Source organism: Pelobates fuscus, chromosome 13 (genome assembly GCF_036172605.1).
Source record: "Pelobates fuscus isolate aPelFus1 chromosome 13, aPelFus1.pri, whole genome shotgun sequence".
In the NCBI taxonomy this organism is placed as follows: domain Eukaryota; kingdom Metazoa; phylum Chordata; class Amphibia; order Anura; family Pelobatidae; genus Pelobates; species Pelobates fuscus.
Window position 1 is genome coordinate 35829234 of NC_086329.1, and position 26821 is coordinate 35856054.

Genomic DNA, 26821 nt, shown 5'->3' on the forward strand with positions numbered 1-26821 from the left:
AGGATGCAGGAAGCCAATGCAAGGACTGACAGAGGGGTGAGGTGTGAGAGGACCGACTAGAGAGGAAAATTAGTCTGGCGGCAGCATTCATTACAGAGTAAAAACACACAAATGGGTCAGTGCTAAATAACCAAAAATAATGAAAGTAACAAAGTAACATCCATAACTAAAAAAGGAAAAATTATTCCATTTGAAAAAGCCTATATTGGTGAAATGCGTTATGGATGTTACTTTGTATTTTATCTAATAAAGGATTTTGGCTATCACAATAGTATATTCTGCCATCACCTTTATATTTATTACTTTATTTTACAATTCATACCTCCTGGCATTTTTATCATCTTTACTCTCAATAATATCTCAGGTGGGAATCATACCATCAATGCTATCATCACAGAGCAGAGAGCCTGCTCTACTCTTGTGAGTATAATTCTGATTAATTTTACACAACTTTTATTATCTTATTGAGAGCAATATTTGTTGCTATTTTATTCTTTCTTTTTGAATACCTGGATACCTACCTGCTGTAAAGGCCCTCATCATATCCTACAAGTGGGAATTGTACCACAGTATGCAATACAAGCTAGAGCTGGTCATAGCTCTTTTACATGTGAGTGTAACATCACTATCATTAATATACCGTCATACTGATAAGAGACACCTTTGTATGGGAGAATATGCATTGTTGGGACGAGACTTTTTAGCACTGTTTGTTCAATTGTTATTTTATCATCTCCTGTTACCGCAACTTTTATGTGGCGAAGCCCTTCTCTCTTTTTTCTTGTATTCATTACAGACTGTAGTGGGGTAATACGGGTTTTGTAAAGATCAGTTAGGAGAGGGTTACAATAATCTATGCGGGAAATTACTAGAACATGGACAAGCTCCTTAGTAGCATCTGCGTAAGAAAGGGGCGGTTGCAGGCTATGTTTTTAAGATGGAATTTACAGGACTTGGTAACATGCTGGATGCAAGGCTCAAAGATGAGTCCAAAATCAAGTATGACACCAAGACAGCGTACTTGCAAGGATGTAAGGATCATTATTAGGAGGAGGAGGAAAAACAAGGAGCTCAGTTTTAGAGAAATTTAGTTTCAGAAAGCAGGAGGACATCCAGTCAGAGATGGAAGAAAGGCAAGCAGTGATACGTTGGAGGACGGCAGAGGAGAGGTTCGGGGAGGGGAGATTTATCTGGGTGTCATCAGCGTACAGGTGGTAGTGGAATCCAAATGAGGTAATAAGTTTGCCAAGAGAGGCAGTATAAAGAGAAAATAGAAGGGATCCAAGGACAGAGCCTTGGGCACTCCAACTGAGACAGGACAAAGGGATGAGTTATCATTAGAAAAGGAGACACTGAATGAGCGTTGGGAGGGATAAGAGGAAAATCATGAGAGGATGGAGTCACAGAGTCCGAGTGATTGAAGAGTTTGAAGAAGGAGAGCATGATCAATGGTGCCAAAGGCAGCAGAGAGGTCAAGAAGAATTAGTATGGAGTAGTGGCCTTTGGATTTAGCTGCGATTAGGTTGTTAGTAACTTTGATAAGAGCAGTCTCAGTAGAGTGGAGGAGGCGGAAGCCAGATTGAAGAGGTTTAAGGAGAGAGTTGGAATTGAGGAAGTGAGACATACAGCTTAAGACAAGTCTTTCCAGAAGCTTTGAGGAAAAAGGGAGCAGGGAAATGGAACGATAGTTAAAGGGGGAGGACGGGTCAAGAGATGTGTCTTTCAGGATAGGTACCACAGTGGCATGTTCGTTGTAGTAGTTATGGTGCCTTCCCTCTGTTTTCAGTAACATTGTTTTCAGGTCGGGTAATGCAGAAGTTTCTCTTCCAATTTAGCCGCCCAATTATGGAAGGCTATGATATACTCTGAGTGCCAGAGGGGGCTTAGTAGTGCCGAATAAATTAAATGGAAGGAAATAAGTTATGCCTAAATTCTACTCTTCTGCTTTTCTTGGGTTCATTTCTGGACATCTGGTTTCCATAGAAACAGAATGCTATTTTATCTGTGCCAATACAAATTTTTATTTCTGTGCCACAATAAATTATATATGTGCCTACATTATATCTATAGTACCTAGCGAAATACTAGAACAGTCTATCCTTTAAATATATACTCACAGATAATTTAACCCATTGTGTGCCAAGGCTGTGTCTGGTGTATTTCAAAGCATCTATTGCGAACCTCACCCACTCAAAAGGTGTAAAACAAAAAAACAAGCGTATAAAATATGTCTTATAATAACCTCTGACACCGATAGCATGTATTTGCAGATCACCGGTTGCCAATAACAATGTGCGGACAGCAGAGTGAGGCCTGCTTCTCTCTTACCTATGGCAGTGAGTCATGTACGTCGTAGTTTCCTCAAACAGCGTTTTGATGTTTCCCAGCTTGATGTGGATCTCGCGTTTCTCCTTCTCACTGCTATCCTTGAGCAGCGTTTCAGCTTTCATGAGAACCATATCAATCAGTTGCCTTCCCTCAGGCTCCAGGTCGCAGATTTTCTGCAGGGAACACGTGTCATAACATGATAAATAGTGAGCTCTAGCTCAGTCAGGGCAAAGGATTACTTATTCAAAAACATATGGAGCATGGCTGCTTTTAATAATATATTAGCATCAGCATCATGGAAACAGTCGCTCTCTGACAAGTAACACATCCTGGGAACGTATCACGCTAACCTAAACTTTAATAGTACACACAGTTCTATAGCTGTATAGAAATATTTTTTCATGTCAGTATTTTGACCTAAAATTTCACATTTGCTTTGAATTCCAGGCCATTCAAACTCTGATGAGTATTAAAATGTTTACTCCAAGCACCATAACCACTACAGCCTGGCAGAAACTGGTATTAATCTTCAGATAACCAGCTCTATTATTCTGTACGTTTTCAGCAGAACTATACTTTTTTTTTTAAAAGAAGGTCTATTGGACTGTAAATTTGTGGAAAATGCAGTTTGAGGTCAGATCTGCTTAACTATTTTTATTTGGTTATTAGGTGGAGGAAGCATTTTAAAAATGTGTCTTTTAAAATTACTTGTGAAACAGCTGTTTTCTCTGATGCTGCTGTCAAGGTGATTGATGGAACTCATTCTTACCTGTTGATCAAAGATTATTCACTGTGAAGCATGAAAAGCACTTATTTTTGGACTGATTGTTGTGTTAAACAATCTTGGTAAATATATATATATATATATATATATATATATATGGCATACATAAATATTGCTTGTAAAAACCAACACTTTAAAAGTCTCCAAGGCCACCTAATTTTAATAAAGTGGTCTGCGTGTTGTGGTACTGTCATTTAAACCCTTCAAATGTTCAATGTTTACATTGTAGGGTTAGACACACCTCTAATGACGGCCTTGATGACAGCCACTAAAGGAGCTTCTGGCTCCAGAAGTGAGTCAAACTTGGTCCTGCAATCAAATACTGCTCATATCAGCATTGGAGTGAAGGAGCGTATCATTCAGCTCCGCGTGCGTATCTTGTCACCAATGCTTCTCTATGAGAAGTATAGGATTGGAAGATGGAGGTGGAGTGGGTGGCTGCAGTAAAGGAGTCTTGGCGTTGGTAACGAGGTATGTAAAATTGATCATTCTTGAATTTTACATTAGCAAAGGGGGATGGACAGATATCGGAACAATAGAAGGGAACATGAAGTCACAACAAAAAGGTTACTTATAGGTTCACCTTTAAGAGGAGTAGATAGATAATCTACAAATCGGATGACAAGCTAATTTACAGGTATGTATATAAACGTTACACTATGCTGGTAAAATCATCACTAAATGGACAGATTAAAAAATACATGTATTTCCATGTATTTTAATTCTTTCCATTTCCAAGATGGAGTGTTCATCCAAAATGGCTTCCCTCTTTTAACAGGCCTTAGAAACCCATAATAAGAGCCATGTATATTTGGATTACTTATACCACACACTGAAGAAGCTACAGAGGAAAAAAGTGTCTGAAGTAATGAAAGGAGACGAAGGGACTCAGACTATGTGAGATGGAGAGCGGGTGGGAAGATGGGGGGCCACATTAGGGACTGAAAATAAGGTGAGAGACACAAGTATTGTGAAGTATGGAAAGGTATGAGAGGACAAAGATTACTTTGAACATGAACATGCAAGGTTTATCCATCTATAAATCTTGGAGAATGCTTGGAATGCTGTCATAAATACTCCCCATGTGTGTCACGGAATTCCCTTTTAAAGAGCACATTCTAATCTAGTCTATCTTCAGACCTGAGATTTTATTTACTACACTTTGCAAGTTGATTTGTAATAGGTTATTCATGAAATGCCAAACTGTAGCAAGTTGAAATGCAAATGGCAACACTTGACAACACTAAAAAAATAATACTTATAGTTTGGCTATTTTAGACAAAATCCTGCCATTCAAAGGAATTTTACAAATAACTGAGGTAGAAAAAGTAGAAGAGGAGATTCCCCCCCCCCCCCCCCTTTTTTGAGTATCTTGACATAAAATTTGAAATAATCTGGTCAATACCAACATGATTCTTCAATAAACTGAGAATTATCAATCACAATACTGTATATTAGGCCAACGTATATGACCCGGGGAAAAGCTGAATTGAGAGGGTTCTTTCCCAATTCCAGCTGGTTTTGCCTTAAACTCACAATTTTGTTGTCAAATCCCAACAACTAACATTTGCTGATAATGGTTACACCTGGATATCCATTAAAGTGCTAACTCCGGCATTCAGCAACCAGACTTTTCAGGTTCTCGTCTATCTGAACCCTGTAAACCCTATAGTTACAGTTAAAGGAAAGCTTCTGGATTTAGAAAAAGTCACCAGGAACTCATCACTACAGAGTTTTTTGGCCTTTAAGATTCTCATTGCGTTTGCTGGACAACCTTGAGGTGCCACTGTTTATAATCTATCACTATACTGACCAACTGCATGGTTTATTAGTATTATTATTATTATTATTATTATTATAGTATCGTCTATTATGGCAGTGAGATGTTTCAGTTAGTTCATGCAACAAACGCAGAACCTGTTCAAACTTTATAGTCAATTTTTATATTCCCAGCCGAAACGGTTAAAGCTTTCGTTCTTCCAACATCAATATAACAACAGCACCACTGAGTTAGGCACGATAATATCCCCACTTTGGGAAAAACTCTCACTGTACCCTTTCTGGTAAAATTATTTAATCATTTATAACATTATTATTATTATTATACTCATTCTATAGAGCAGTGCTAGGTAAACAAGACATACAAGTAATTGATGACAGAAAGAGGAACAAAAGTTGACAAGGGCCCCTCTTTAAAAGCTGTGCAGTCAGAAGAATTCCTTCTTTTGTGATTATTGCTAGCTGCCCTCAGGTAAACACGCACAGAGTTATTCATTAAGTTCGGAGCAGACCATGGATTTGCAAAATTCAGTGAGAATTACGACGTTCCATGTAAGAGCAATTTAGATGCTTACTATTTATATCTCAGGGATCACGGGTAATGGACACTGCAAGATAAGTGTCAAACTGCTCTTAAAGAGGCTCTGTCACCTCCGCCTCCCCCCAATAACTGAGCATTTCGTTAAAATTAAATATTTATGAAATGCTCATAAAGGCTGTGTTAAATTCCACTGAAATTCTAACCCAGTCAAAAGATATCATAAGACAAATTAGGGCGACTTTGTCTTGTGTATTTTTCGTACACTTGACAAGAAGTGGAGCTAGCACTGTCAAGCTTTGACAACTGTGTATCGCCTTCATAGACATCAGTGCTGTATTCTCGTGCACACAAGAGTGCAGCACTAACTTTCACTGCTCCTGGCAGATGATGCACCAGGAGCTAAAAAGGACCCCCCGAAAGAAGAGGCGGCTCTCTAATTAGGTGATTTAGGCGGCCGCCTAAGGCCTAAATCGCCTTAGGGCAGACTACCATGTCAGGGGCCCAGCGGCTTGCCCCTAATGCCGCCGGGTGCGAGGCCCCTCCAGTCAGTCTGCCATGGAAAGAGCCAGCCGTCAGTCTGCAACACCGCCGGGAGTGAGCTGCAGACTGAAGTGTTTCGCGATCTCCTGCCTGTCAGAGCGTTGCCGCAGGTTACCACGGCAATGCTCTGACTGGAGATCGCAAGATTTACCACATGGTCTGCAGCTCACTCCCGGCGAAGCTGCAGCCCAGAGAGCCGGCCCACCGGGGAGAGAGCGCCCACAGGGCCACCAGGGAAGGTATTTATGAACCCCCTCCCCCCTGTCACTACTCCCTGTCACTGCCCCTCCATTCCCCTTCCCCCTGTCATGGTCACCGCCCAACTATGCCACATGCAGCCTGTCACACTTACTTCCCCGTGCCCTGAAATACTCACTCCTCCAACCATGTCACAATCGCTCCCCCTATTATTCTCACCCTCCCTCATTCTGTTACACTCACCCCCCCAAACCCTGTCTCATTTACCTCCCTCACCCTGTCACACTTACCCTGCCACAGTTACCCATTTACTCACTTTGTCACAGTCACAAACTGAAGACATTCATCATACACACATGCACAAAGGTCACAGGCAGCCCCCATAAACACCACAAACCGCAAGCAACTACACCACACACATACGGTCCAAGACACATACTCATAAAAACATACGTTCACACAAAAAGATACTCTCGGTCAGACACACACTTTCATACACATACCCAGATAGACAATGCCAGACACACTCAGAAATACACACACTGGCCGTACTGTATACACGTCTGCAAGGCTATGTAATCATACCCTGCAGTCATGTATAAATGATTAGCATAATTGCTAATTAAATTTGTTTATTGCAAATTAATTAAGTTTGCAAATTATGCAATAACTACAGTCGGAGAGCCCACCACACAGCGGCACAGGGAGCCGCGACACTGCAAGCCTCTAAACAATGAATACAGAGACTGGCTCTCTGTATCCAGCACTGCAAGCTTGTCCAATACAGTTACAGCACCTTATACACAATGCAAACCCCTATTTTTTTCGCCTAAGGCCTCTCAAAGTCTACAGCCGCCACTGCCACGAGGGACAACCCATCGTTCCCTGCACCTTGCGGCCACCTCACAGCAATAGTAAAGTCCGCATCTGGGATCCTTGCAAATTATGCAAAGACCCCAGAAGGTGACGGAGCCACAATATGACAGATAATCATCAGACAGCACAGTGGACGCCTGGCACCATAACAACTGCAGTGCAGTTGGTTTGAACAGTTCAATATTATATTACAGAGTCTCATTTTCAAGCTGATAAAGAGGCTCTATAAAGGGATGTTTTAGTATTTTCTCGACATGTCCTTAACTCTTGAAAAATGTGAGTACTTTATGAAATTCTCAAATGAATTCTACCACTGAAATCTTAAAAACGTTGTAACTGGGGATGCCGTGCATCGATTCTTCTGAAAAGCATGAAACTGTGAAATAACAACTGAATTGCAAAATTCATGCCCTCTCCAGCTATCTGAGCTGGAGTATCTTTCTGCAATACAGTTGCTAATGCATAATAAGGTGGTAAACATATATGATGGGAATCCTGTCTAACACTAGGGATCAATCAGTGTTAAGACTAAGAGATTTTTTTCTAATTCACATTGGCATCAACCTGAACGTGACTTACCTCTGTTTCCCGAAGCCTGGCCTCCAGGGCAGATCTGGGTCCCTGGGTATTGTCATTGATCTTCAGTCTCTCGTGGATCGCTTTCATCCAGGATTCTGCATTCTCCAAACAGGTTTCAAACTCATCTTGCTGTATCTGATTCATTGCATGAGATCACGCTGAGAGATTTAAGAAAAACTAGTTAACGGCAATGTGTTAATGTACATGGATTTATGCCATTCCATCCAGTCCCCTTGCCCAGTTAGTGCCCACCAATTATTCACAGTGTACCCCCTTTGTATCGTACTAGGCTCTCCTGACTCTCTACTTAATTTGGGATTAGGTGGCACATATATCGTTATGAGAAGAAGTGGGGTGGAAGAAAAAATAGAAAAGCGGGGAATCCTGAGACCCCTGATTACTTTTTGAGTCCTTCACCTTCTACACTTTGGTTGTGGAGAGAGAAACATTATTATGGGGATTTCTATGGATCCGCATGTCATTTTGATTTTTTGAAACATATCTCTCGTTATTCAAATGGAAAAAATTCCAATTGTGGTCCAAGTGAAAATCAATTAACAGAGATGTATATATCCCTAATTAATAGAATCAATTTCCTGTTTACCAAGATTAAATTCAATTATTCACGTAGCTTTATCTGGACAAATTTAATTATGTTGTTTTTTTTTTTTGTTAGATACAAAACTAAACTAATAAAAACCAGATATGCAGAAAAAAAAAACCACATAATTATTCTGGTTTATTTACGTATTAATGCGATTATGCAGTGACTTAGTTATGCAATTATATATAGAATTAACGTTTTAAAACAACATGTACAAGTTACCTTCTAGAATTGTCAAAATCATTGCATGCCCAGTGCACACAGTGCTCTTTGCAAGCTGTATAGAAAGCAAGATGGTATTGATACAGTATTGAAAATTCTTTATAGTATTGTCTGGTCCCCATAAACTTGTACAAGGGCCTACAAATGCTACATTAAAATTACTGAAGTTCCATTATAATGCTATCCATAATAAGGAGCATAACTAACGTGGGGATACAATCCTGCACACAGGGCTGTAACGATGCAAGGTACAGTAATCTATCCCATGTGGTAATCCAGTGTAAATAAAGGATCAATTCAAGCACTACAACCACATTAGTATATTGGAGTGGTCATGGTGCTCCACCCCCTCTTACGTGAGGTCCACTAGGCTGGTTCCCTGCCCATTCTTACCTCGAGGGGTTAAACAGTTCTCAATCGGCTTAACACCAAAGTGAGCCTTCAACGCCAATTTCAACTCCCACAAGGGAGCATCTGGCTTCTGAAATCTCAGTTTCCAGAAGCACGGAGTGCCTTCTATTGGCTGAGAGGAGTGTCAGCCAATCAGTGACTCCCTATTCATAAAACTGTCTTGAGGGGGGCGGAGCCAGCAGCCGCACAGAAAGGACGTGTCTCTCAGGAGCTCCGTTCAAGCCGGGGAAAAACAAGCTGTTTCTGCCCAATTTACCCTACCACACCAGCCCTACCAACTTCTTAAGACAATGGGGCGCAAAAGCAAAAAATACTGGACGGAAAAACACCCAACTACCGCCGATATCGGCAAACTTTTGTGGAGGCCGCAAGCATCCCTGAGACCTGTGGTGCCGCTCTCCGGGGCACCGTCCAGATCATCCAGTGAAGACTCACTCTCCCACCTGGAAATGATGGCGGAGACGCAGAGAGCAGGCAAGCCTAAGGCAAAAAGCAACCCTCCAGTCACTGAAGACCGACTGAAAGCCCTCTTGGATGATCTACGCCGACATATCGCGGCAGACATCAATTCATTTAAAGAGGAAATTCATGGGGTGTCGATGAGACTACATGACACAGAAATCAGCACAGCAGCACAGCAGCACAATCAGCACCGCATTAATAGCCTTGAGAGCGAGCTGACTAAGACCAAGAATGATTTGATCCAAACCCAGCACCAAGTTGCAGCAATGGAAGATCGTAGGCGATGGAATAATGTTAAAATAAGGGGCCTGGCTGAGAGCGTTACAACCGCAGAAATCCCCCACCTCGGGGGCGTGGTCTGACCGTCGATGAGACTAGACGTGTCTCACTAGAGCTCCCGGCGAAACGCGCCCAAAATAGCTAAAATTAGCGACCTTACCCGATTTTTGGTTACCACAAGATACCTGCTGACATGGAGAAGAGGCCCCCCCCTAAAAGACAGCAAAAGCGGGGCACGGAATCGGGCGGAACAGTCCTGGACCTCATGTCGGCACAGAAACAGGGCCGGTCGGGGCCCCAAGATGGCGCCGGCGTGACCCCTCAGGCATCACCTCGTGCGGACAGGGAGGCCTCCCCCGACGACCGGGACACTATACTGGCTAAACTGGCCGAGGTGAAAACATTCCTGGCTGGCGAAATCGCTAAATCCACAGCGGTCCTCCAGGCCGAGATTGGGGCCTTGGGAGAGCGTACCGCGAAACTTGAGGACCGCATGGAGGCCTCGACTCAGGCCCACAACGCGGTTGTTGACAGGCTAAATGGCATGGCGACCCAGCTGGTGGCGATGGACCTTGCATTTGAAGATTTAGCCAACCGGTCCCGGAGAAATAATGTCCGCCTGCGGGGCCTACCTGAGAGCGCTGGTGAGGATTTACAGGGGCTCCTGTTCACCGTCCTGAAACCGCTCCTTCCGCAATTGCCAGACGATCAGTGGCACATGGAGAGGGCTCACAGGGCCTTTAGGGGCCAGAGGAACGACGCCAACTCCCCGAGGGATGTCGTCGTCCGCTTCTTATACTACCGCACCAAGGAGGCGTTAATGAAAAAGAGCCGAGAGGGGCCCATTCGTTATGCCGGTAACGTGGTTACCCTATTTCAAGATCTAGCTCCCTCCACGCTGCAACGGAGGAGGGATTGGCGGCCCATCACCGAGGCCTTGCGGGCAGCCGGCATCAGGTATGCATGGGGGTTCCCCTTCAAGTTGATGGTGTTCCGGGGAGATCGAGTGCACGTACTCGCACCGGGAGGGGACCCCCGCCGCATGCTCGACGGCCTGGGCATACATCCGCCTGCTGGCCTACCTGATTTGGCGATATACCCGGAGGATCTCCCTCGTTTGGTGTCGGAGTGGAAGGAGGCAGGATCGCGAGGACGCAGTTGAAGGTAGCCTGCATCGTTTTTCCCTTCTAGCTGGTTTCCCTGGTCTCCCCGGCTTATGCTGGCCAGTGCCTTGCGGAAGGCTGGAGGTTTTTTCCGTAAAGTTTAATTGGGGTGGGGGATGGGATGGAGCCCAAAGTTGTGGGTATGGTTTTCTCTTTTTATAGCCTGGTACCCCCCCCCCCCCCTGTGGACGCTGCCCAGCCATGTCCTTTGGGCCTGCGGAGTCGCCTACCTCAAGTTGCAGGAGTTTTGCGGACTGCCCTTCTCCTCCTCTGTCACCGGGCTGTATTTTTTCTTTTTTGCCCGGGAGGGTCTGGGAGGGCTTGCCGTTGGTTTGGGAGGGGTTTCGGGTTATGCTGCTTCTACCTGTGGTTCTTTCTTGCAACACGGGGTGTTACTTACCTGGGGACGAATCTTCCAACGAGAGAGGATCGGACTGGACTTCTCCGGGTTGGTTGCTTGTTGGTCCTTTTCCCCTGCTCCTATTCCCTAATAATGCTCACTCGACCTCTCTGCTTCCTCCCCCCGGGGGGTGCCATTTTCCTGGTTGGGGCTGTAGGGGCTTCGGTTCCTCTCCCCGTCTATCCGGGCCTGGTCTCCGGCCCGGTCTTTTTTCCGCGGCTGGGGCCCTGCGCCCCCGGGGGGGAATGGAGAGGGTCGGGGTTCTACGGGTGATGGTGGCTACACCCTTGCTGAGCCTGGGGTGTGGCAGCTATACACTTAACAAAATTGTTTAAAATGTAAATTTGTATATGCTAAAATGGTGTGGTAAACACCAGAGCAGAGAGGATACAGAGCGGAACACTTTGATAGCCTGAGGTGTCCGGTTTACCAAGCTACATATTGCTCACCGTTACCTACAAATTTAACAAATATATAAATAAGTTAAAATTAAAAAAAAAAAAAAAAAAAAAAAAATAACAACAAAAATATATAAAATGTATATCTGTTTAGGGTGAAATTGTTTGACGGGACTGGAGCAAAGGGGACAAGGGGCACAGCAGTTTGATAGCCCGGTCTGTACGGTTTGCCTAGTTACACTTTGCTTCTCCCTTACAAAACAAAAAAGGAAATGTATATGTGTTTATGATCCAATTGTGTGCTGAAACTGGAGCAAAGGGGACAAAATGTGGAGCAGTTTCATAGTTTACTAGTTTTCTATCTGCTGTTCGCCAAGTTATAATCTACCCCTCATCACAAAACTGTATATCTGTTTCTGATAACATTGTATGTGGACACCGGAGCGTGGGGGACAGGGACCAGGACAGTCTTTAGAACCTGAAGTAAGCTGTTAGCTTAGTAATATTTTGCTTATCCCCATAATATAAAAAACAAAACGACAAAAAAAAAAAAAGAAAAAATATAAAAGTATATATGTTATATGTTAAAATCATACGGTAAAACTGGAGCAGAGGGGACGAAATGCTAGGTAGTCTCAATAGCTTGATGTATACCGCTCGCCAAGTTACATTGCACTTTTTGTCACAAACTGTATATATGCTTATGGTAAAATTGTAGGATGCAACCGGAGCACAGAGGACATAGAGTAATGTAGGTTGATAGCCTGCTGCGTGCTCTTTGCCTAGCTGCATTTTGCTTCACTACAGAAAAATATAAAAAACAACGAAAAACAGCAAAATATAAAAAACAACAATGTATATATGTTAAGGGTAAAATTGTATGATGACACTGGGGCAATGGGGACAAAGAGCGCCCTTTGCCCTTTCTCCAGTATGGAACATTTCAAAGCTTGTGTATCTCTACTAATGTACGTTTTATTGCGTGTTATGCATGTTTAAAAATCAGTTATTGCTACATTTAGTAGTTTGAGGGCCTGATGCATGCTGGTAGCCGAGTCGCATTTATCCTATCACAATCCAAAACAAACAGGGGGAGAGAATCTGATCAACCAATGTGAAAAACCTAATGTGGATATTGTAAACGCGACATGCTCTGAAACTGTTTTTGAGACCTAAATCCCGTATGTATGATACTTCACGGGTGAAGCCATGGGTGGCTAACTCGTTATTCTCACTGTTAGGTAGGCTCTGAGCTTATGTTGGGGATAATGTTGATTTTGTCGCCAGAGTTTTACTATACTGTGTGATAGTTTGAGTTTTTTCCTGCTCAGGCACTACTGCAGGGAAGAAGGGACTAGCCTAGGGTTGTTGGAATGGTAGCTTAACCGGACGCAGGGAGCAGCGGCCCCTCATTAGCTGCTGTGTTTTTTCAGGGATGAGGGTTTAAATGGCGGTTGGGGAAAGTCCGGTAAGGGGGTTACCGTAATTTATTTCCGCAGGGTGGGATCCGGGATGGTTGGGGGCGGGATACCACTATGCCGGTAAGGTCTCTATAGAATGCTTGGGGCGCGGGTGGGCGGGGCTTTAGGGATCCTCAGTATCCTCCACGCGTTGATCGTGCAGGGAACGTGGGCCCTCGCTACCCAATATGTTCTGGCGAGTTGTAAGACCAGAATTTTCACTGCGTCGGATTTTATCCGGATGCCTTTCTTTCTGTCATATCCTTTCTTCTGTCTTTCTCTTTTCTTTTCCCATCCTGACCCTTCCCACCCTTTTTCGCTCCTGGGGGGGGGCGGACGAGTGGACCATCCCGACGCGGATCCCTGTTGCTCAGGGGATCCTCCCTAATACAAACAGTGGCAGCAGAGCGTTAGCGGTGAGTAATCTATCACACGATGGCGATTAAGATTACCACTTTAAACGTCAAGGGTCTGAACGCCCCTAAAAAGAGACGTCTAATGTTTAGGGCCCTGAAAAGGATGAACTCAGACGTTGTTTACCTTCAGGAAACTCACCTACCTAAACAGGCTACTTTTCAATTACGTGACCATGTCTACACGGGCTCCTTTGAAGCCAGGTCGCATCGCAAACGGAACGGTGTCGCTATAGTTATCAAACGCTCTTGCCCCTTCCAGCTGTCTGCCCAGGATGCGGATCCGGGGGGACGATACATTATAGTTACCGGGACTCTCCATTCCCACGTTGTACACCTGATCAACATTTACGCCCCGAATCAGCCAGATGCTGGGTTTTGGTCTACACTGCGTGATAAGGTTGCCGCGTTGCCACACGGCATGATCCTTATGGGGGGAGATTTTAATGCTACACCCTGTCCGGCGATGGATAGGAGCTCCAGGGCTGGAGGTCCGAGATCACAGGGACGCGGGGGACAGGACCGCCAGCTTAAGACCTTTATTGCGGAAATAGGACTGGTGGATGCTTGGAGGGCGCAACATCCTATGGACAGAGATTATACTTTTTACTCTGCTCCCCATGGAACCTATTCTAGAATAGACCTATTTTTAGTAAATGCAGCAAGCCTTTCCAGGCTCTCGAGCTCAGAGGTGGGGAATATATCTTGGTCTGACCATGCTGACGCATCTATTGTCTTAGGTAATCTTTGCACGGCGAGCCCATGGTCCTGGAGACTGAATTCATCGCTGCTGAGAGATGAGTCGATTCTAGACAGCATTCGGAAGGCTATTACGGATTACTTTCAGGTCAACACCACACCGGACGTAAGCAACAGCACGATTTGGGCTGCACACAAGGCGGTCATAAGAGGGGAATTGATTAAACTGGCCACAAGAAAGAAACGACTGAAACACCTTCACCTGGAAACTCTGCTTAAACGGTTGAGGAACCTTGAGCAGCAACACCAAGCTACCCCAGACGCTGAAATACACGGTAGACTGGAGGCAGTCAGACGGGACATACGCACACTTCTGCTGGATGACACGGCTAAGGCCATGACATGGTCCAGACGGACCTATTTCGATAAAGCCAATAAAATGGATACGCTATTGGCCAGGATGCTTAGGCCCAGGCAACAACGGCCTCACATCACGGCCATCAGACACCCGGATGGTACGACGAAAACGAAACCGACAGACATCGCAAAGGTATTTGAAGAATATTATAAACAATTGTATAATCACTCCCCGAACGACCGCTTGATGGGAGGCCAGGAGGACCGAAGCATAACACGATTTCTCGATGGACTAGACCTGTCCAAATTGTCAAGGGACGCTGCCGGGAACCTAGCGGCGGAGATCAGTATTGAGGAGGTAGACAAGGCCATATCGAGCCTTAAGGGGAACAAGGCACCTGGCCCTGATGGATATGATGGATCATATTACAAGGCCTTCAGGGAGGAGCTAGCGCCTCACCTGGCGACGCTGTTTAACTCCTTAAGACAGGGAGGAAGACTGGGCCCTGACATGTCATTGGCTACGATCGTGTTACTACCCAAACCGGATAAGGATGCACACCTACCTGAAAACTACAGGCCTATATCGTTGATTAACCACGATGTGAAGATCTTGGCCAAAATACAGGCAGACAGGCTGAACCCACTTCTGACTACTCTTATACATGCCGATCAGGTGGGGTTCATACAAGGCCGACAATTGTTCGAAAATACAAGGCGAACGGTTGATCTGATCTGGAAACAAGTGGCGACGAATACGCCCTCCCTGGTAATATCTATCGATGCCGAGAAGGCCTTCGACAGGGTCAAATGGAATTTCCTATTTGCTGTGTTGTCACACCTGGGATTTCCGGACGAGTTCGTGCAATGTACCATGATGTAAGGGCTCAGATACAGATTTCAGGGGCCCCGCTTACTCCGTTTCACCTACATAATGGAACCAGGCAGGGGTGTCCTCTCTCTCCCCTCCTCTTTGTGCTGGCCCTCGAGCCTCTTCTACAGGCGATCCGCAGGCATCCGAACATTCATGGAGTAGAAGTCGGGGGGGTAGAATTCACCGTATCTGCCTACGCAGATGATGTTCTCCTCACTGTTACGAACCCGTCCGAGTCGATGACCGCATTACAGAGAATTATAAGAGAATACGGGGACCTATCTGGATACAAAGCAAACATTCCAAAATCCAGCGCGATGCCAATCGGCATGACAGCTGAAGATGTGGCTCAGATACAGAACACTCACCACCTACGAATGGAACCGCACTCCCTCAAATACCTGGGAGTCCACTTGACGGCAGACCCGAACCGACTGTACTCTAGCAATTACGAACCCATGTTACGGACTTTAATGAATGACATGGACAAATGGACCGATAAATCTATCTCTTGGCTGGGTCGTATTCACTCCGCCAAGATGAACATCCTCCCTCGTATTCTATTCCTGTTTCAAGCCCTCCCCATCCGCGTCACGAAATCTCAATTACAGCCGCTACAAAGGGCGATTTGTAACTTCGTGTGGCGTAATAAGCGGCATAGAATAGCCAGACAAGTCTTGTATAGGTGTAAAGATAGAGGGGGTTTGGGGCTTCCAAATTTGTACTATTACTATTTGGCGGCCCAGCTGTCCCAGGTGATTATGTGGCATTCCCCTGTGGGTGAAAGGAGATGAGTGGAAATAGAATCTTTGATGGTCGGTCTTGATGTTCCCCAATTCACTATGTGGGTCCCGAGAGAACATAGGCCCATGATCAGAGCAACCTGCCCGGCCATCATTAATTCTCTACGATTATGGGATGTGAACTGCACCAAATTCGGACTCACCTCATCTCCCTCCCCTATGACTCCGATACTTAGGAATCGAGCATTTCCACCTGGTATGGCCCCAAGGAATTTTCGCAATATAGAAAAAACCGGGGTACAACGGTATTACCAACTCTGTGATCCCCTTTCAAGACCTCCAACAACACACCCACCTGACTCCAACAGATTATTTTCGATACCTCCAGATGAGGGACTTTGCTAGGAAACCAGATATTATAGCCGCGGCCAAGGGGCAGTTTACCTTCTACGAGAGACTTTGTAGAGATGAGTCTGCCCCCAAGGGGATGATCACCCTCATGTACGCTCACCTTAGTACAGAAACTAGAGAATGGGGTAGACTGGCGTACATTGACAGATGAGAACAGGACTTAGGGGAAGTACTCGAAGGTATCGAATGGCAGGAAATCTGGGAAGCCACCAAGAGCGCCTCTATATGCATCACACAACAAGAACAGGCATGGAAAACCATGCTCAGATGGTATACTACCCCGGCCATTTTGCACAAAATGCACAAACTAGACTCCGACGATTGTTGGAGGAGCTGCGGTTTCCGGGGTACGTATCTTCATATGTGGTGGGAATGCCCGGCGCTCCAAGGTTTCTGGAAGGCTGTTGAAAACCTACTGAGACTGACATTTGGCAGACCCCTCCCCCTAGACCCATGGATCTATCTTTTAAATAGAACTATAGAGGGATGGTCGAGGAAAGAACAGAGATTGGTGCGGACAATCACCTTGAGTGCGCGTAGAACTATAGCAGCGGCATGGTTAACACCTGGAGGACCGGAGTTCGGGGGGGTGATCTCTAGAATAAGCAGGATCATGGAGGATCTTACTGCCAGAATGCGAGGGACCGTAGCGGCCTTCCAAAAAGTTTGGGAACCGTGGGACAATAGCACCCCGGGCTCTGGGGATACTTAATGGGATGGGATCACGGACACTACTCTTTATTCCTTAATCCTTGTTTCTATTCTTTCTTCTCTCTTCTTCTCCTTTTTTCATATTTCTACAAAACCCTTGATATATATAGGGTTTTTCTCTTCTATTCTGTCATTCTTTCGTTTGTGTTGTCTCAGTTCACTTGGAAATGGTTCCTTCCTAGCACAGACATGGGTCATGATGGAGAGACGGGGATCCCTGGGGCTCATCCTACTTTGGGTGGCCTCTGGGCTATTGCTCAAGGTACAGGACCTGTCTAGTAGTACAATATACTTGCAGAGAGGCGGGTAGCCTGGAATTCCGGAGGTGGATTATCTATAGGTGTCACGTTTAAACATTTGTTATGAAGGAACACAACTGCAGATTTCGTATAGTTTGAATATTTATTAAAGAAAGTAAAAGGTAAAGACTTTAATTCCACTTTACAGGTACTGTAGCATTAAGTAATAAACGATAACTGAAGTCCACAATTATATGCACTGTAGCTTTAAGGAGTAAAAGGTAACTGAAGCAGCAAGAGTCCTTTAGTAGTATTAATTAATTAGATGATAAAAAGTTACAATAGCTGTTCCATAGACTTTAAATGAAGAAAGATAGATGCAGCTAACTGAGACAAGTATGAGTTGAAGTTAGCTGTAACGGTTGGCTTTAACGAAGGACTTTGGAGACAGGAAATAACAGCTTTAGATGCAATGCTTATCAGAGAAGTTTTACTTAGCTTCCGGCACATAGAACACTGGTTCCCGAGATTTCCTCAGAGGCGGATTATCCTGCATGGATAGAGTTCAGCTTTAGCCGTGGATGAGGAAAGGTGAAGGGAACTTTGCAGAGTCTTTCAGTCCGGTCTGGTAGCAGAGGCTTTCACAACGAAGTTGTAGCCGGGTTGTGAGTAAGGAACGTAGTTCAATAATCCAGCCCTGATCAGCTGGTGCAGTCAGATTAAATAGGCAGACCGTGTCATAAAGGGGTGTGGCTAGGCTCCGTGGAACCAGGAAGTAAGAGGATACCATAGTTAAGGCATGACAGTACCCCCTCTTTAATGAGCAACCTCTGGGTGCTATTGACTTGGTTTAGAAGGGTAACTCTTGTGAAATTTGGAAACCAATTTGTCGGCATGAACGTCCGAGGAGTTTTCCCATGTATCTTCATCAACTCCATATCCTTTCCATCTGATGAGGTATTGTAAGGAGCCACGATGGATCCTTGAATCCAGTATACTTTGAATCTCGTATTCTTCTTCACCCTGGACCAATATGGGATCAGGAGAAGTAGTGAGATTTCTTTGGAAAGGGTCAGGATGATGAGGCTTCAACAAGGACAATTGATTGGATCTTTGGCATACAGAACAAGATTTGACATAAGATTCGATAGTTTGGTCTTGACGAGGCCACCAACAGTATCTTTTAGACAATTCAAGGGTCCTTTTCATATCTGGATGACCTGCCAGAGGAGAATCATGAATTAATTCAAGTATTTTAATCCTGAAGGAGGGAGGCACGTAAATCCGGTCTTTGAAATAGTAGAGACCGTTTTTCTTAGATAATTTCATTGATTTAGGAAGTTCAAGAGCATCTTCACTGAGACCTTTAATGTCGTCAATAAGAGAAGATAAGATTCCAATGACTTTAGGCGAAGGAGGTACTTGAGGAGTTTTGTGTTGAGAAAGGACAGCTCCAATTGCAAATTCCGAAGCATCCGTTTCAAGGACATAAGGATATGAAGGATTTGGAAGTTGAAGGATAGGAGCTGTTGTAAACTTTCTCTTTAATTCACCAATGATTGTAGGAGGAGGAGACTCCAGTTCGGTGTCAGAACAACATGAGGTTTTAGCTAGTTCTTTCGTAGACTGAAGAATTGGAATACGTTGCAAGCATGTTTTCTTGCAATAATCAGAATCAAATGCAAGAGAGAAGGGAAACCATGAGATTTGAGGGTTGTGGTTCCTTAACCAGTTGATCCCCAATATAATAGGAAAAAATGGTGATGAGATGACATCAAATATAAGACTTTCCGTATGAGTATGATTGATGGTTACTTTTAGAGGGATGGATTCATGAAGTATTGGTCCCGATGAGATGAGGGACCCGTCAATCACTTTAACAGGTACAGAAGTTCTTTTACGAACACAAGGAATTTTATTCTTTGTTACAAAGGCTGAGTCGATGAATACTCCATTTGCACCGGAATCGATAACAGCCTTGGTTATGATTCTTTTATTGTCCCACTGTAATACAAGAACGATAGGGGACATTTGAGTATTTGCTGTAGAGGGAAGTACACTTAGGATGGAAGAGGCATGAGACTGCCTTCTGCCTTTTGTCCGTTTCAATGAAGGACAATCAGAGACTGAATGAACTTGAGAGGCACAATACATGCAGAGGTTTAACATACGTCTTCGATTTTTCTCTTCAGGAGTGAGGGGACTTCTTATTATCCCCATTTCCATAGGTTCGATTGGTTCAGATGGGTTGTCAGGAGGCTTTGGAGCCCCTAGTTCCATAGGTTCACTTGTTAAGGAAGTCTTTTCTGGAGCTTTTGAGGGAGTGAAAGGTTTGCGGTCTTTTGAAAGAAAAAGAGACTTTTCGGCCTTTCTTTCTCTTAATCTTCTGTCAATGCTGATTGATAGGCGAATTAGAGCGTTCAAATTAGTAGGGAGTTCTGTTCTAGATAATTCATCTTTTACAGCTTCCGATAAACCAATTCGAAACTGGTTGCGCAATGTGATGTCATTCCATTGCGTTTCTATAGCCCATCTTTTGAATTCAGCAATGTAATCTTCAACGGGTCTATTTCTTTGCTGTAGTGTTCTGATTGTTAAATCAGCTGTAGCTTGTTTGTTAGGATCTTCATAGAGAAGAGACATGGCTTCAAAAAATTCATCCAGTGAATCTAAGATGGGGTCATCGTTTTCCAGAAAGGAATGAGCCCATGACATAGGTTCACCTCTTAGAAAGGAAATAACCGAACAAACTTTAGTTCTTTCTGTAGGGTAGGATCGAGGTTTCAAAGCAATTAACAATTTGCAAGAGTTGAGGAATTCCCTGTATCTGGAACGATCTCCATAGAACTTTTCAGGGTTACACACAGCAGGATCACTAGCCGAGTGCAGAGTAGTATGAGGAGTATGAGTTTGTAAATCTCTGATATAAGTGAGAAGTCTTTCGTTAGTAACTTGCAGGTCTTGCACACTTTGGGCTAGTGCATTAACTCTTTGATTCAACGTAGTTATAGTAGAATCGAAATCTGCTGGATCCATTACAATGGCTGGATTATTCTGTCACGTTTAAACATTTGTTATGAAGGAACACAACTGCAGATTTCGTATAGTTTGAATATTTATTAAAGAAAGTAAAAGGTAAAGACTTTAATTCCACTTTACAGGTACTGTAGCATTAAGTAATAAACGATAACTGAAGTCCACAATTATATGCACTGTAGCTTTAAGGAGTAAAAGGTAACTGAAGCAGCAAGAGTCCTTTAGTAGTATTAATTAATTAGATGATAAAAAGTTACAATAGCTGTTCCATAGACTTTAAATGAAGAAAGATAGATGCAGCTAACTGAGACAAGTATGAGTTGAAGTTAGCTGTAACGGTTGGCTTTAACGAAGGACTTTGGAGACAGGAAATAACAGCTTTAGATGCAATGCTTATCAGAGAAGTTTTACTTAGCTTCCGGCACATAGAACACTGGTTCCCGAGATTTCCTCAGAGGCGGATTATCCTGCATGGATAGAGTTCAGCTTTAGCCGTGGATGAGGAAAGGTGAAGGGAACTTTGCAGAGTCTTTCAGTCCGGTCTGGTAGCAGAGGCTTTCACAACGAAGTTGTAGCCGGGTTGTGAGTAAGGAACGTAGTTCAATAATCCAGCCCTGATCAGCTGGTGCAGTCAGATTAAATAGGCAGACCGTGTCATAAAGGGGTGTGGCTAGGCTCCGTGGAACCAGGAAGTAAGAGGATACCATAGTTAAGGCATGACAATAGGACTGGTATGTGATACGATATGAGCTCTGGTAGGGGTTATCTAACAATGTATACTATTGCACAAGATTTACCTTACCGCTATTTCTCGCTATGCCTCTCCTGTGTAACAGTAAGGAACTTAATTGATGTTGCTACAAAAAAAAAAAACCCTCGATAGGGGGCAGGTATTACAGACTGCATACAGTGAATTGTTGTGGGTGCCAAAGGTGATATATTTGTATTCGATTGTATGTTCCTGTATATTTTGGCTTCTGCGCAAGCTTACATGTCGTATTACTCTTGCCTTTCCTGTCGAGTGCAAAAATAAAGAATTAAAAAAAAAAAAAAAAAAAGAAATCCCCCACCTCATCCTAGGACTGCTATCCAGCTTATTCGAGCCAAAACAAGCCAAAGGTTAATGGACTAATATAACATGTAAAACAGCTGAGGCACCATGAAACGCACGGTGAGACGCATACATAGTAAGATAAACCGGAAGTGGTGTTATGCGTTCCACGGACAGGAAATGACGGCCAGCCGGAAGATCTGATACGCAACTCTACCCCTTACAAATCAGGGAACAGCAACAGCTGAGAAGAGGGATGGAAAGAAGACATTTAAGAAACAGGAATCAAAGAAGCCACATTCAGGAGACTGAGGAAGCCATGATTCCGGTGAAACGCGTTTCTCATCTGCATATGGACTTTTAAGTCAGAGACTGGTAGTTATATTTATTCCTTTTTATTGTTTTTATACTGTATCCAATAAAATTATATATACTTCTACCTAACGGATTCCTGTGGTGAAAAGAAAGGAGTGTAGCCCTTAAACTACACCAAGCTGTTTTACTGAGCCAGTTTAAAGGCTCTACTCTTGTGAGTATAACAGCTCTATTTATTTGTTGATATACACACTAACAGAACTTCACTATATTCTGTGTATCCATTTTTCCGAGATACCAAGGGAACCTATAGATCTATCCAATTGGAAAAAGGGGAGGGGTTGCCCTAAACAGACTCTCAAGCGCTTCATACCAGAGCTAGGTTTCCATAGCTCTGGAATCTGTGAGTGTTCACTTGTTATCACGTATATCACATTCATAAATGGTTAATAGTTTGCACTATGTACACTTTATTTTTGTCTTAAAGGTACTACCACAAACAGAATATCTGTATAGAAAAAGTTAAGTGTTTATTTAAGTGTATCACTGGTATTGCATGTGGTGTACCACAATTATAAATAAGCGCTCCACTGTTCCATTGTATATTAAGCCAAAGCAATGTTGCTGGAGGGGTGCTAAAGGCTACCACAACCGCAGCCGAACTCCCAGCAAATCAGCAGGGATGTAATAGCGCGTTTTCAGCACCGCCCAGACAAGCAGGCCTTCCTGTCAGCGGTCCGCAACACCACTCCTTACCAATTTGAGGGACATTCCTTATTATTCTACCCGGATATTTCTAGGGCCACAATGACATGGCGGAGATCCATGAGACCACTTACCACAGTGCTGATGCAACATAGGAGACCCTACAGATGGGGAGCACCACAAAGCCTTTTGATACCTAACGACACTGGGACTCTTAGAGTTGCCGACATATCCGAAATGGGCTCCATTCTTCAACAACTTGATCTCCCCCCCCCCGCGGAGACGGGGACGCAACCACCAGTGCCTAAGCCAAAGTCACAGACATGGGACCTGGCCACTATCCGCCCTTTTGTCCCGGCTACCCAACGGAACAACACCGCTACCACCGAGACAACTTGAATGTCCTACACTACCACGCAATGCTTGCAGTACTGCTTTTATCCAAGTTGCTGTTTAATATGTTGCACTGTTTATTCGATAATTAGGTACATAAGCATGCACAATGTGTAGGCAGATAGCTGTCCCTGGAGACATGTCTCACCAAACCCTCACCCGCTGGCTCTGGGATATACGTACCCCTTTCTTTCTCCCCCCCCCCCACTCCCCCGATCATCGGTCTCAGCACTAAGTTACATGTTAAAAGGGGTGTTTCGCCTCTTGGGTTTTAGCCACAAATGTTAAGGTCCTACACTCGCTGATCCCAAGAAGCTCATAGCGATTACTGCCCTGTGACAACATAAGATTCTACCGATGACCTTCCAAAGACGGGCAGTCGGCATAGTTTAGCTGAGTTGATTAGCCACTGTTTCCTCTAGTTTTTTAAGATAAAACCTTCAGACTCAATGTGTTCCACATGGTTAATTATGAGAGAATAGGCAGGTTTGCTATATACTGTTGTTATGCATGCTCCTAAAAACGCCTTGCATCTTATCCTTATGGCACACAACCTCCAGTACACACAAACTGGTCTGTGAGCCACTCTTAGCCCTGTTTAAGATAACCTGTTTTATTGCACTACTAATTAGTAAGCAGCTTAACTAAATTCTGCTAGTAATAATACCAAAATGTGCATGAAAAGTATTTGCCATGTGAATGTTATATTATGTATAATGGAACGCTTGCATCCTCTGTCGTGGCAATGCAGGCCGCCTGTACACAACAACCACAATAAAAATAAAGAATAAAAAAAAAAAAAAAAAAACTGTCTTGAAAATAAACGTACCTCTCAGCCAATCAGCGGCAACCCTCCTCGCCGGCACTGCGCACATCCTGAAACTGTCGAGAGTGGTTTAACCCCTTGACGTAGGAGTGCGCCCGTGGCCTCGGGCACCATAACAACTTAAATTAGATTAAGTTGTTATGATGCCTAAACTGCCGTTTAAGTACTCAAGCTGTTTCCAAATGGTTTGACTTTTTATATTTGGGGGGGTGGCGGGGGTCACTCCATGCTATGGTTATGGTATATGGAGTGTTACTTTAAAGCAGGAATAGGGGCAGTTAGGCATGGTTTAATGTAATAGGGGACTTGAATGGAAACTATAGTGCCCCCCTCCATCGCATCTCGCCATGTAGTGCAGAAGGGGTAAAACCCCTTCTGTCACTTACCTGATTCCAGGACCAGCACCGATGTCCTTTGGTGCTGGTTCAGGCTCAGTCGACGTCAGAGGAAGCTAACAAACATGCACGATGAGGGCAGCGCTCACATTAGGACTTCCCCTATAAGAAAACATTGTATAATGCTTTCCTATGGGGTTTGGCTGATGCTGGATGTCCGCATGCAAAGCATAAGGTAGACAGCCACCAGAGGTGAAGTTAACCCTGGCAGGTAGTTATTGCAGTTTTTGATTTTTTATAAACGGTAACAATTACAACTGCAGGGTTAAGCAACCTGTGACACTGCACCCAGGCCACTTCAATGAGCTGAAGTGGTCTGGGTGCCTATAGTGTCCCTTTCAGTTAGAGTGATTTAAATGATCAGGAACTTCTAGTTAGTTGTTGTGGATGTTGTTGTGAGTTGATTTTTTTCACTCTGTTAAGGAACTCATTTCTTGGTGAGGTATCAGTCTGTCCCTCCACATCTCTCCGGAAGGACTGAAAATGTCAGCTCCCTTCCCACATAGCAGAGTAAGCTTTAAAGAGCAAACGTTATTAATGCATTCTAACAGTAGGAGTGGGGAATTATTTTCAGACCACTGTGGCAGCTTACAAGGCACACCCACATATAGACAATTGGCTATATTATGGAGGGATTTAATTCTTACGTAACCTTCCATTTCAGCTTATATTTAAGTGCTAGCTTCCCTTATTTCAGATAAATATAATTAACATTATTAAAACTAAACGTGTAGAGCAGTAAAGGGATATATACAACTTCATGCAGCTCCAGGTGACAATTTATTTAGCTTTTTTTGATTTGCAGTATTAAAGGGGTTATTATTTTTTTTATTTTTACGCTTACGTGAAAATAATCATCAATTTTCTTGATGTTAAAGAAAAATATATCTGCTATGTCAAAAATCACAAACATTTTATTATCCTGTTTAAACTCTTAATTGATGCAATTATGTAACAATATAATTGCAGAAGAATAATCGGAATGCAGCAGACCCAGCATAGACGGGGTTAAGGTTCCGTGCTTCCATCATATCCTGCGGCTGAGAATAAGACTGAGCACAATGGCTTTTCATGTTGAATTCAAATCCAAATTCTAAGTAACGGAAAATGTTTTGTGGGGAATATAAACGTCTTGCGCGAGGCCAGCCCTTAATGAACATGCCGCATGCAAACAATCTTTTTGGATCCGAAAATTCAGACACTCCCTGGGATGTCTCAATGGTGGCTTCTAAAATTTAACCCATTCTTTTCTGCAGAATACAGCAAGAGGGAAAAAAAACAACTCCATTACTGGCATCAAGGTGATCACATACGGGATACGGGATGCTATGCTCACAGTCAGCACATGAAAACATACTATGAAATAATCATGTTATCTACTGCCCCACAGCTCACAGAAATAATGTGTTTGGTAAAGCATGACAGTTTGGTTAACCCCACCTATGTATTTAGCTATGGTTCCCCCCAGACAAGTTTTCTGTATTTATCGAATGCAGTCCTTAAAGGGAAGATCTAATTATAGAGGTGCTCGTAGAGGAGCATTGGGGACCCTAGGCAGATACAATGATTCACTATTACAGACTGTGATTGCACTAAGTATGCGCACGTGACATCACAGTATGTTATGGTATCAGAGATGGGAAACGACGGTCCAGGCTTTTATACCGAGAGGGATTGGGGGACGCTCTTTGAAGCCTTCTAATGATTTAAATAAAAGGTTTTGGGGTGGAAGGTCTAAAGGCATGATAACTACTAAATTAAGATGAAGTTGTTATAGTGCCTACATTGTCCCTTTAATATCTAAATAAATATTTTGCTTTTTAGGTAGTGAATGAGCAGAAAAGTTAGGTTACTTTATGTTCACAAGACACATTTTTAGAATGCTGGGTGGGTCACGTAAGAAAGAGGGTATGATTGAACAAATCCTGCCCTTTAATACATATTATGGCTGGTTACTGACTTCTGCTGAACTTCTCGCTGTAACTTTAACCCACATTTCTTTCCTAAAAGCCTCATAGTTTCCACTAGCATTTTTTCTTCTTACATATTTGAGGCCATACTGGGATTTTAGAAGGATTTAGCACCAAAAAATTGAAGGGTTGCGAAATATCCATCTCTGCCAGATACAGATTATACACGCTAGGCCGAATTCCAATATATTTCATAGCTACCACCATGTGACATCTATATGTGTGCTGTAAAACGTGTTGATATAGCTACTGTTACGGAGGTTCTATATCTCAAAAACAAAGGCAAAATGAACGAATTTAACACTTTGATCGCCAAATGTTTTGCACTGCCAATGGGCAAGGAAATCAGAGGAACGCATCGTAAAACAGCAGTAAAAATTGTCTGCATTGGTTAAACCAAGGGTGCCAAAAAGATGTTTTTAAACTACAGCTTCCATGAGGCTTTTTCATTCTAAAGCATTTTAAATGCATGCAAAGTGCCATGGGAGTTGTAGTTCTACAACATCTATGGATCTACCTTTTGGTCATCTCTGGGTTAAACAATACAGAGTTTATCCGTATCTATCCCTATCAGTCTATATATACACACTTACGTACATTTATGAGTCTATAATAAAGAAAGGGAGTCCGCTCTGATAGCTGTCAGTTTCCTCTGACTC

The 26821-nt window shown here is 43.6% G+C and overlaps 1 protein-coding gene across 1 annotated transcript in view; it reads right to left on the reverse strand.

Moving 5' to 3' along the window:
• The window catches only part of SYNE3 (spectrin repeat containing nuclear envelope family member 3), a 157778-nt gene that overhangs the window by 48198 nt on the left and 82759 nt on the right, over window positions 1-26821 (reverse strand). Inside the window, exons 2-3 of the mRNA XM_063438936.1 lie at window positions 7626-7783; window positions 2329-2501 (exon numbers count right to left, since the gene is read on the reverse strand). Of these exons, the coding sequence (XP_063295006.1) occupies window positions 2329-2501; window positions 7626-7769 (317 nt within the window). The 5' untranslated portion in view covers window positions 7770-7783. The remainder of the gene's footprint in view (window positions 1-2328; window positions 2502-7625; window positions 7784-26821) is intronic.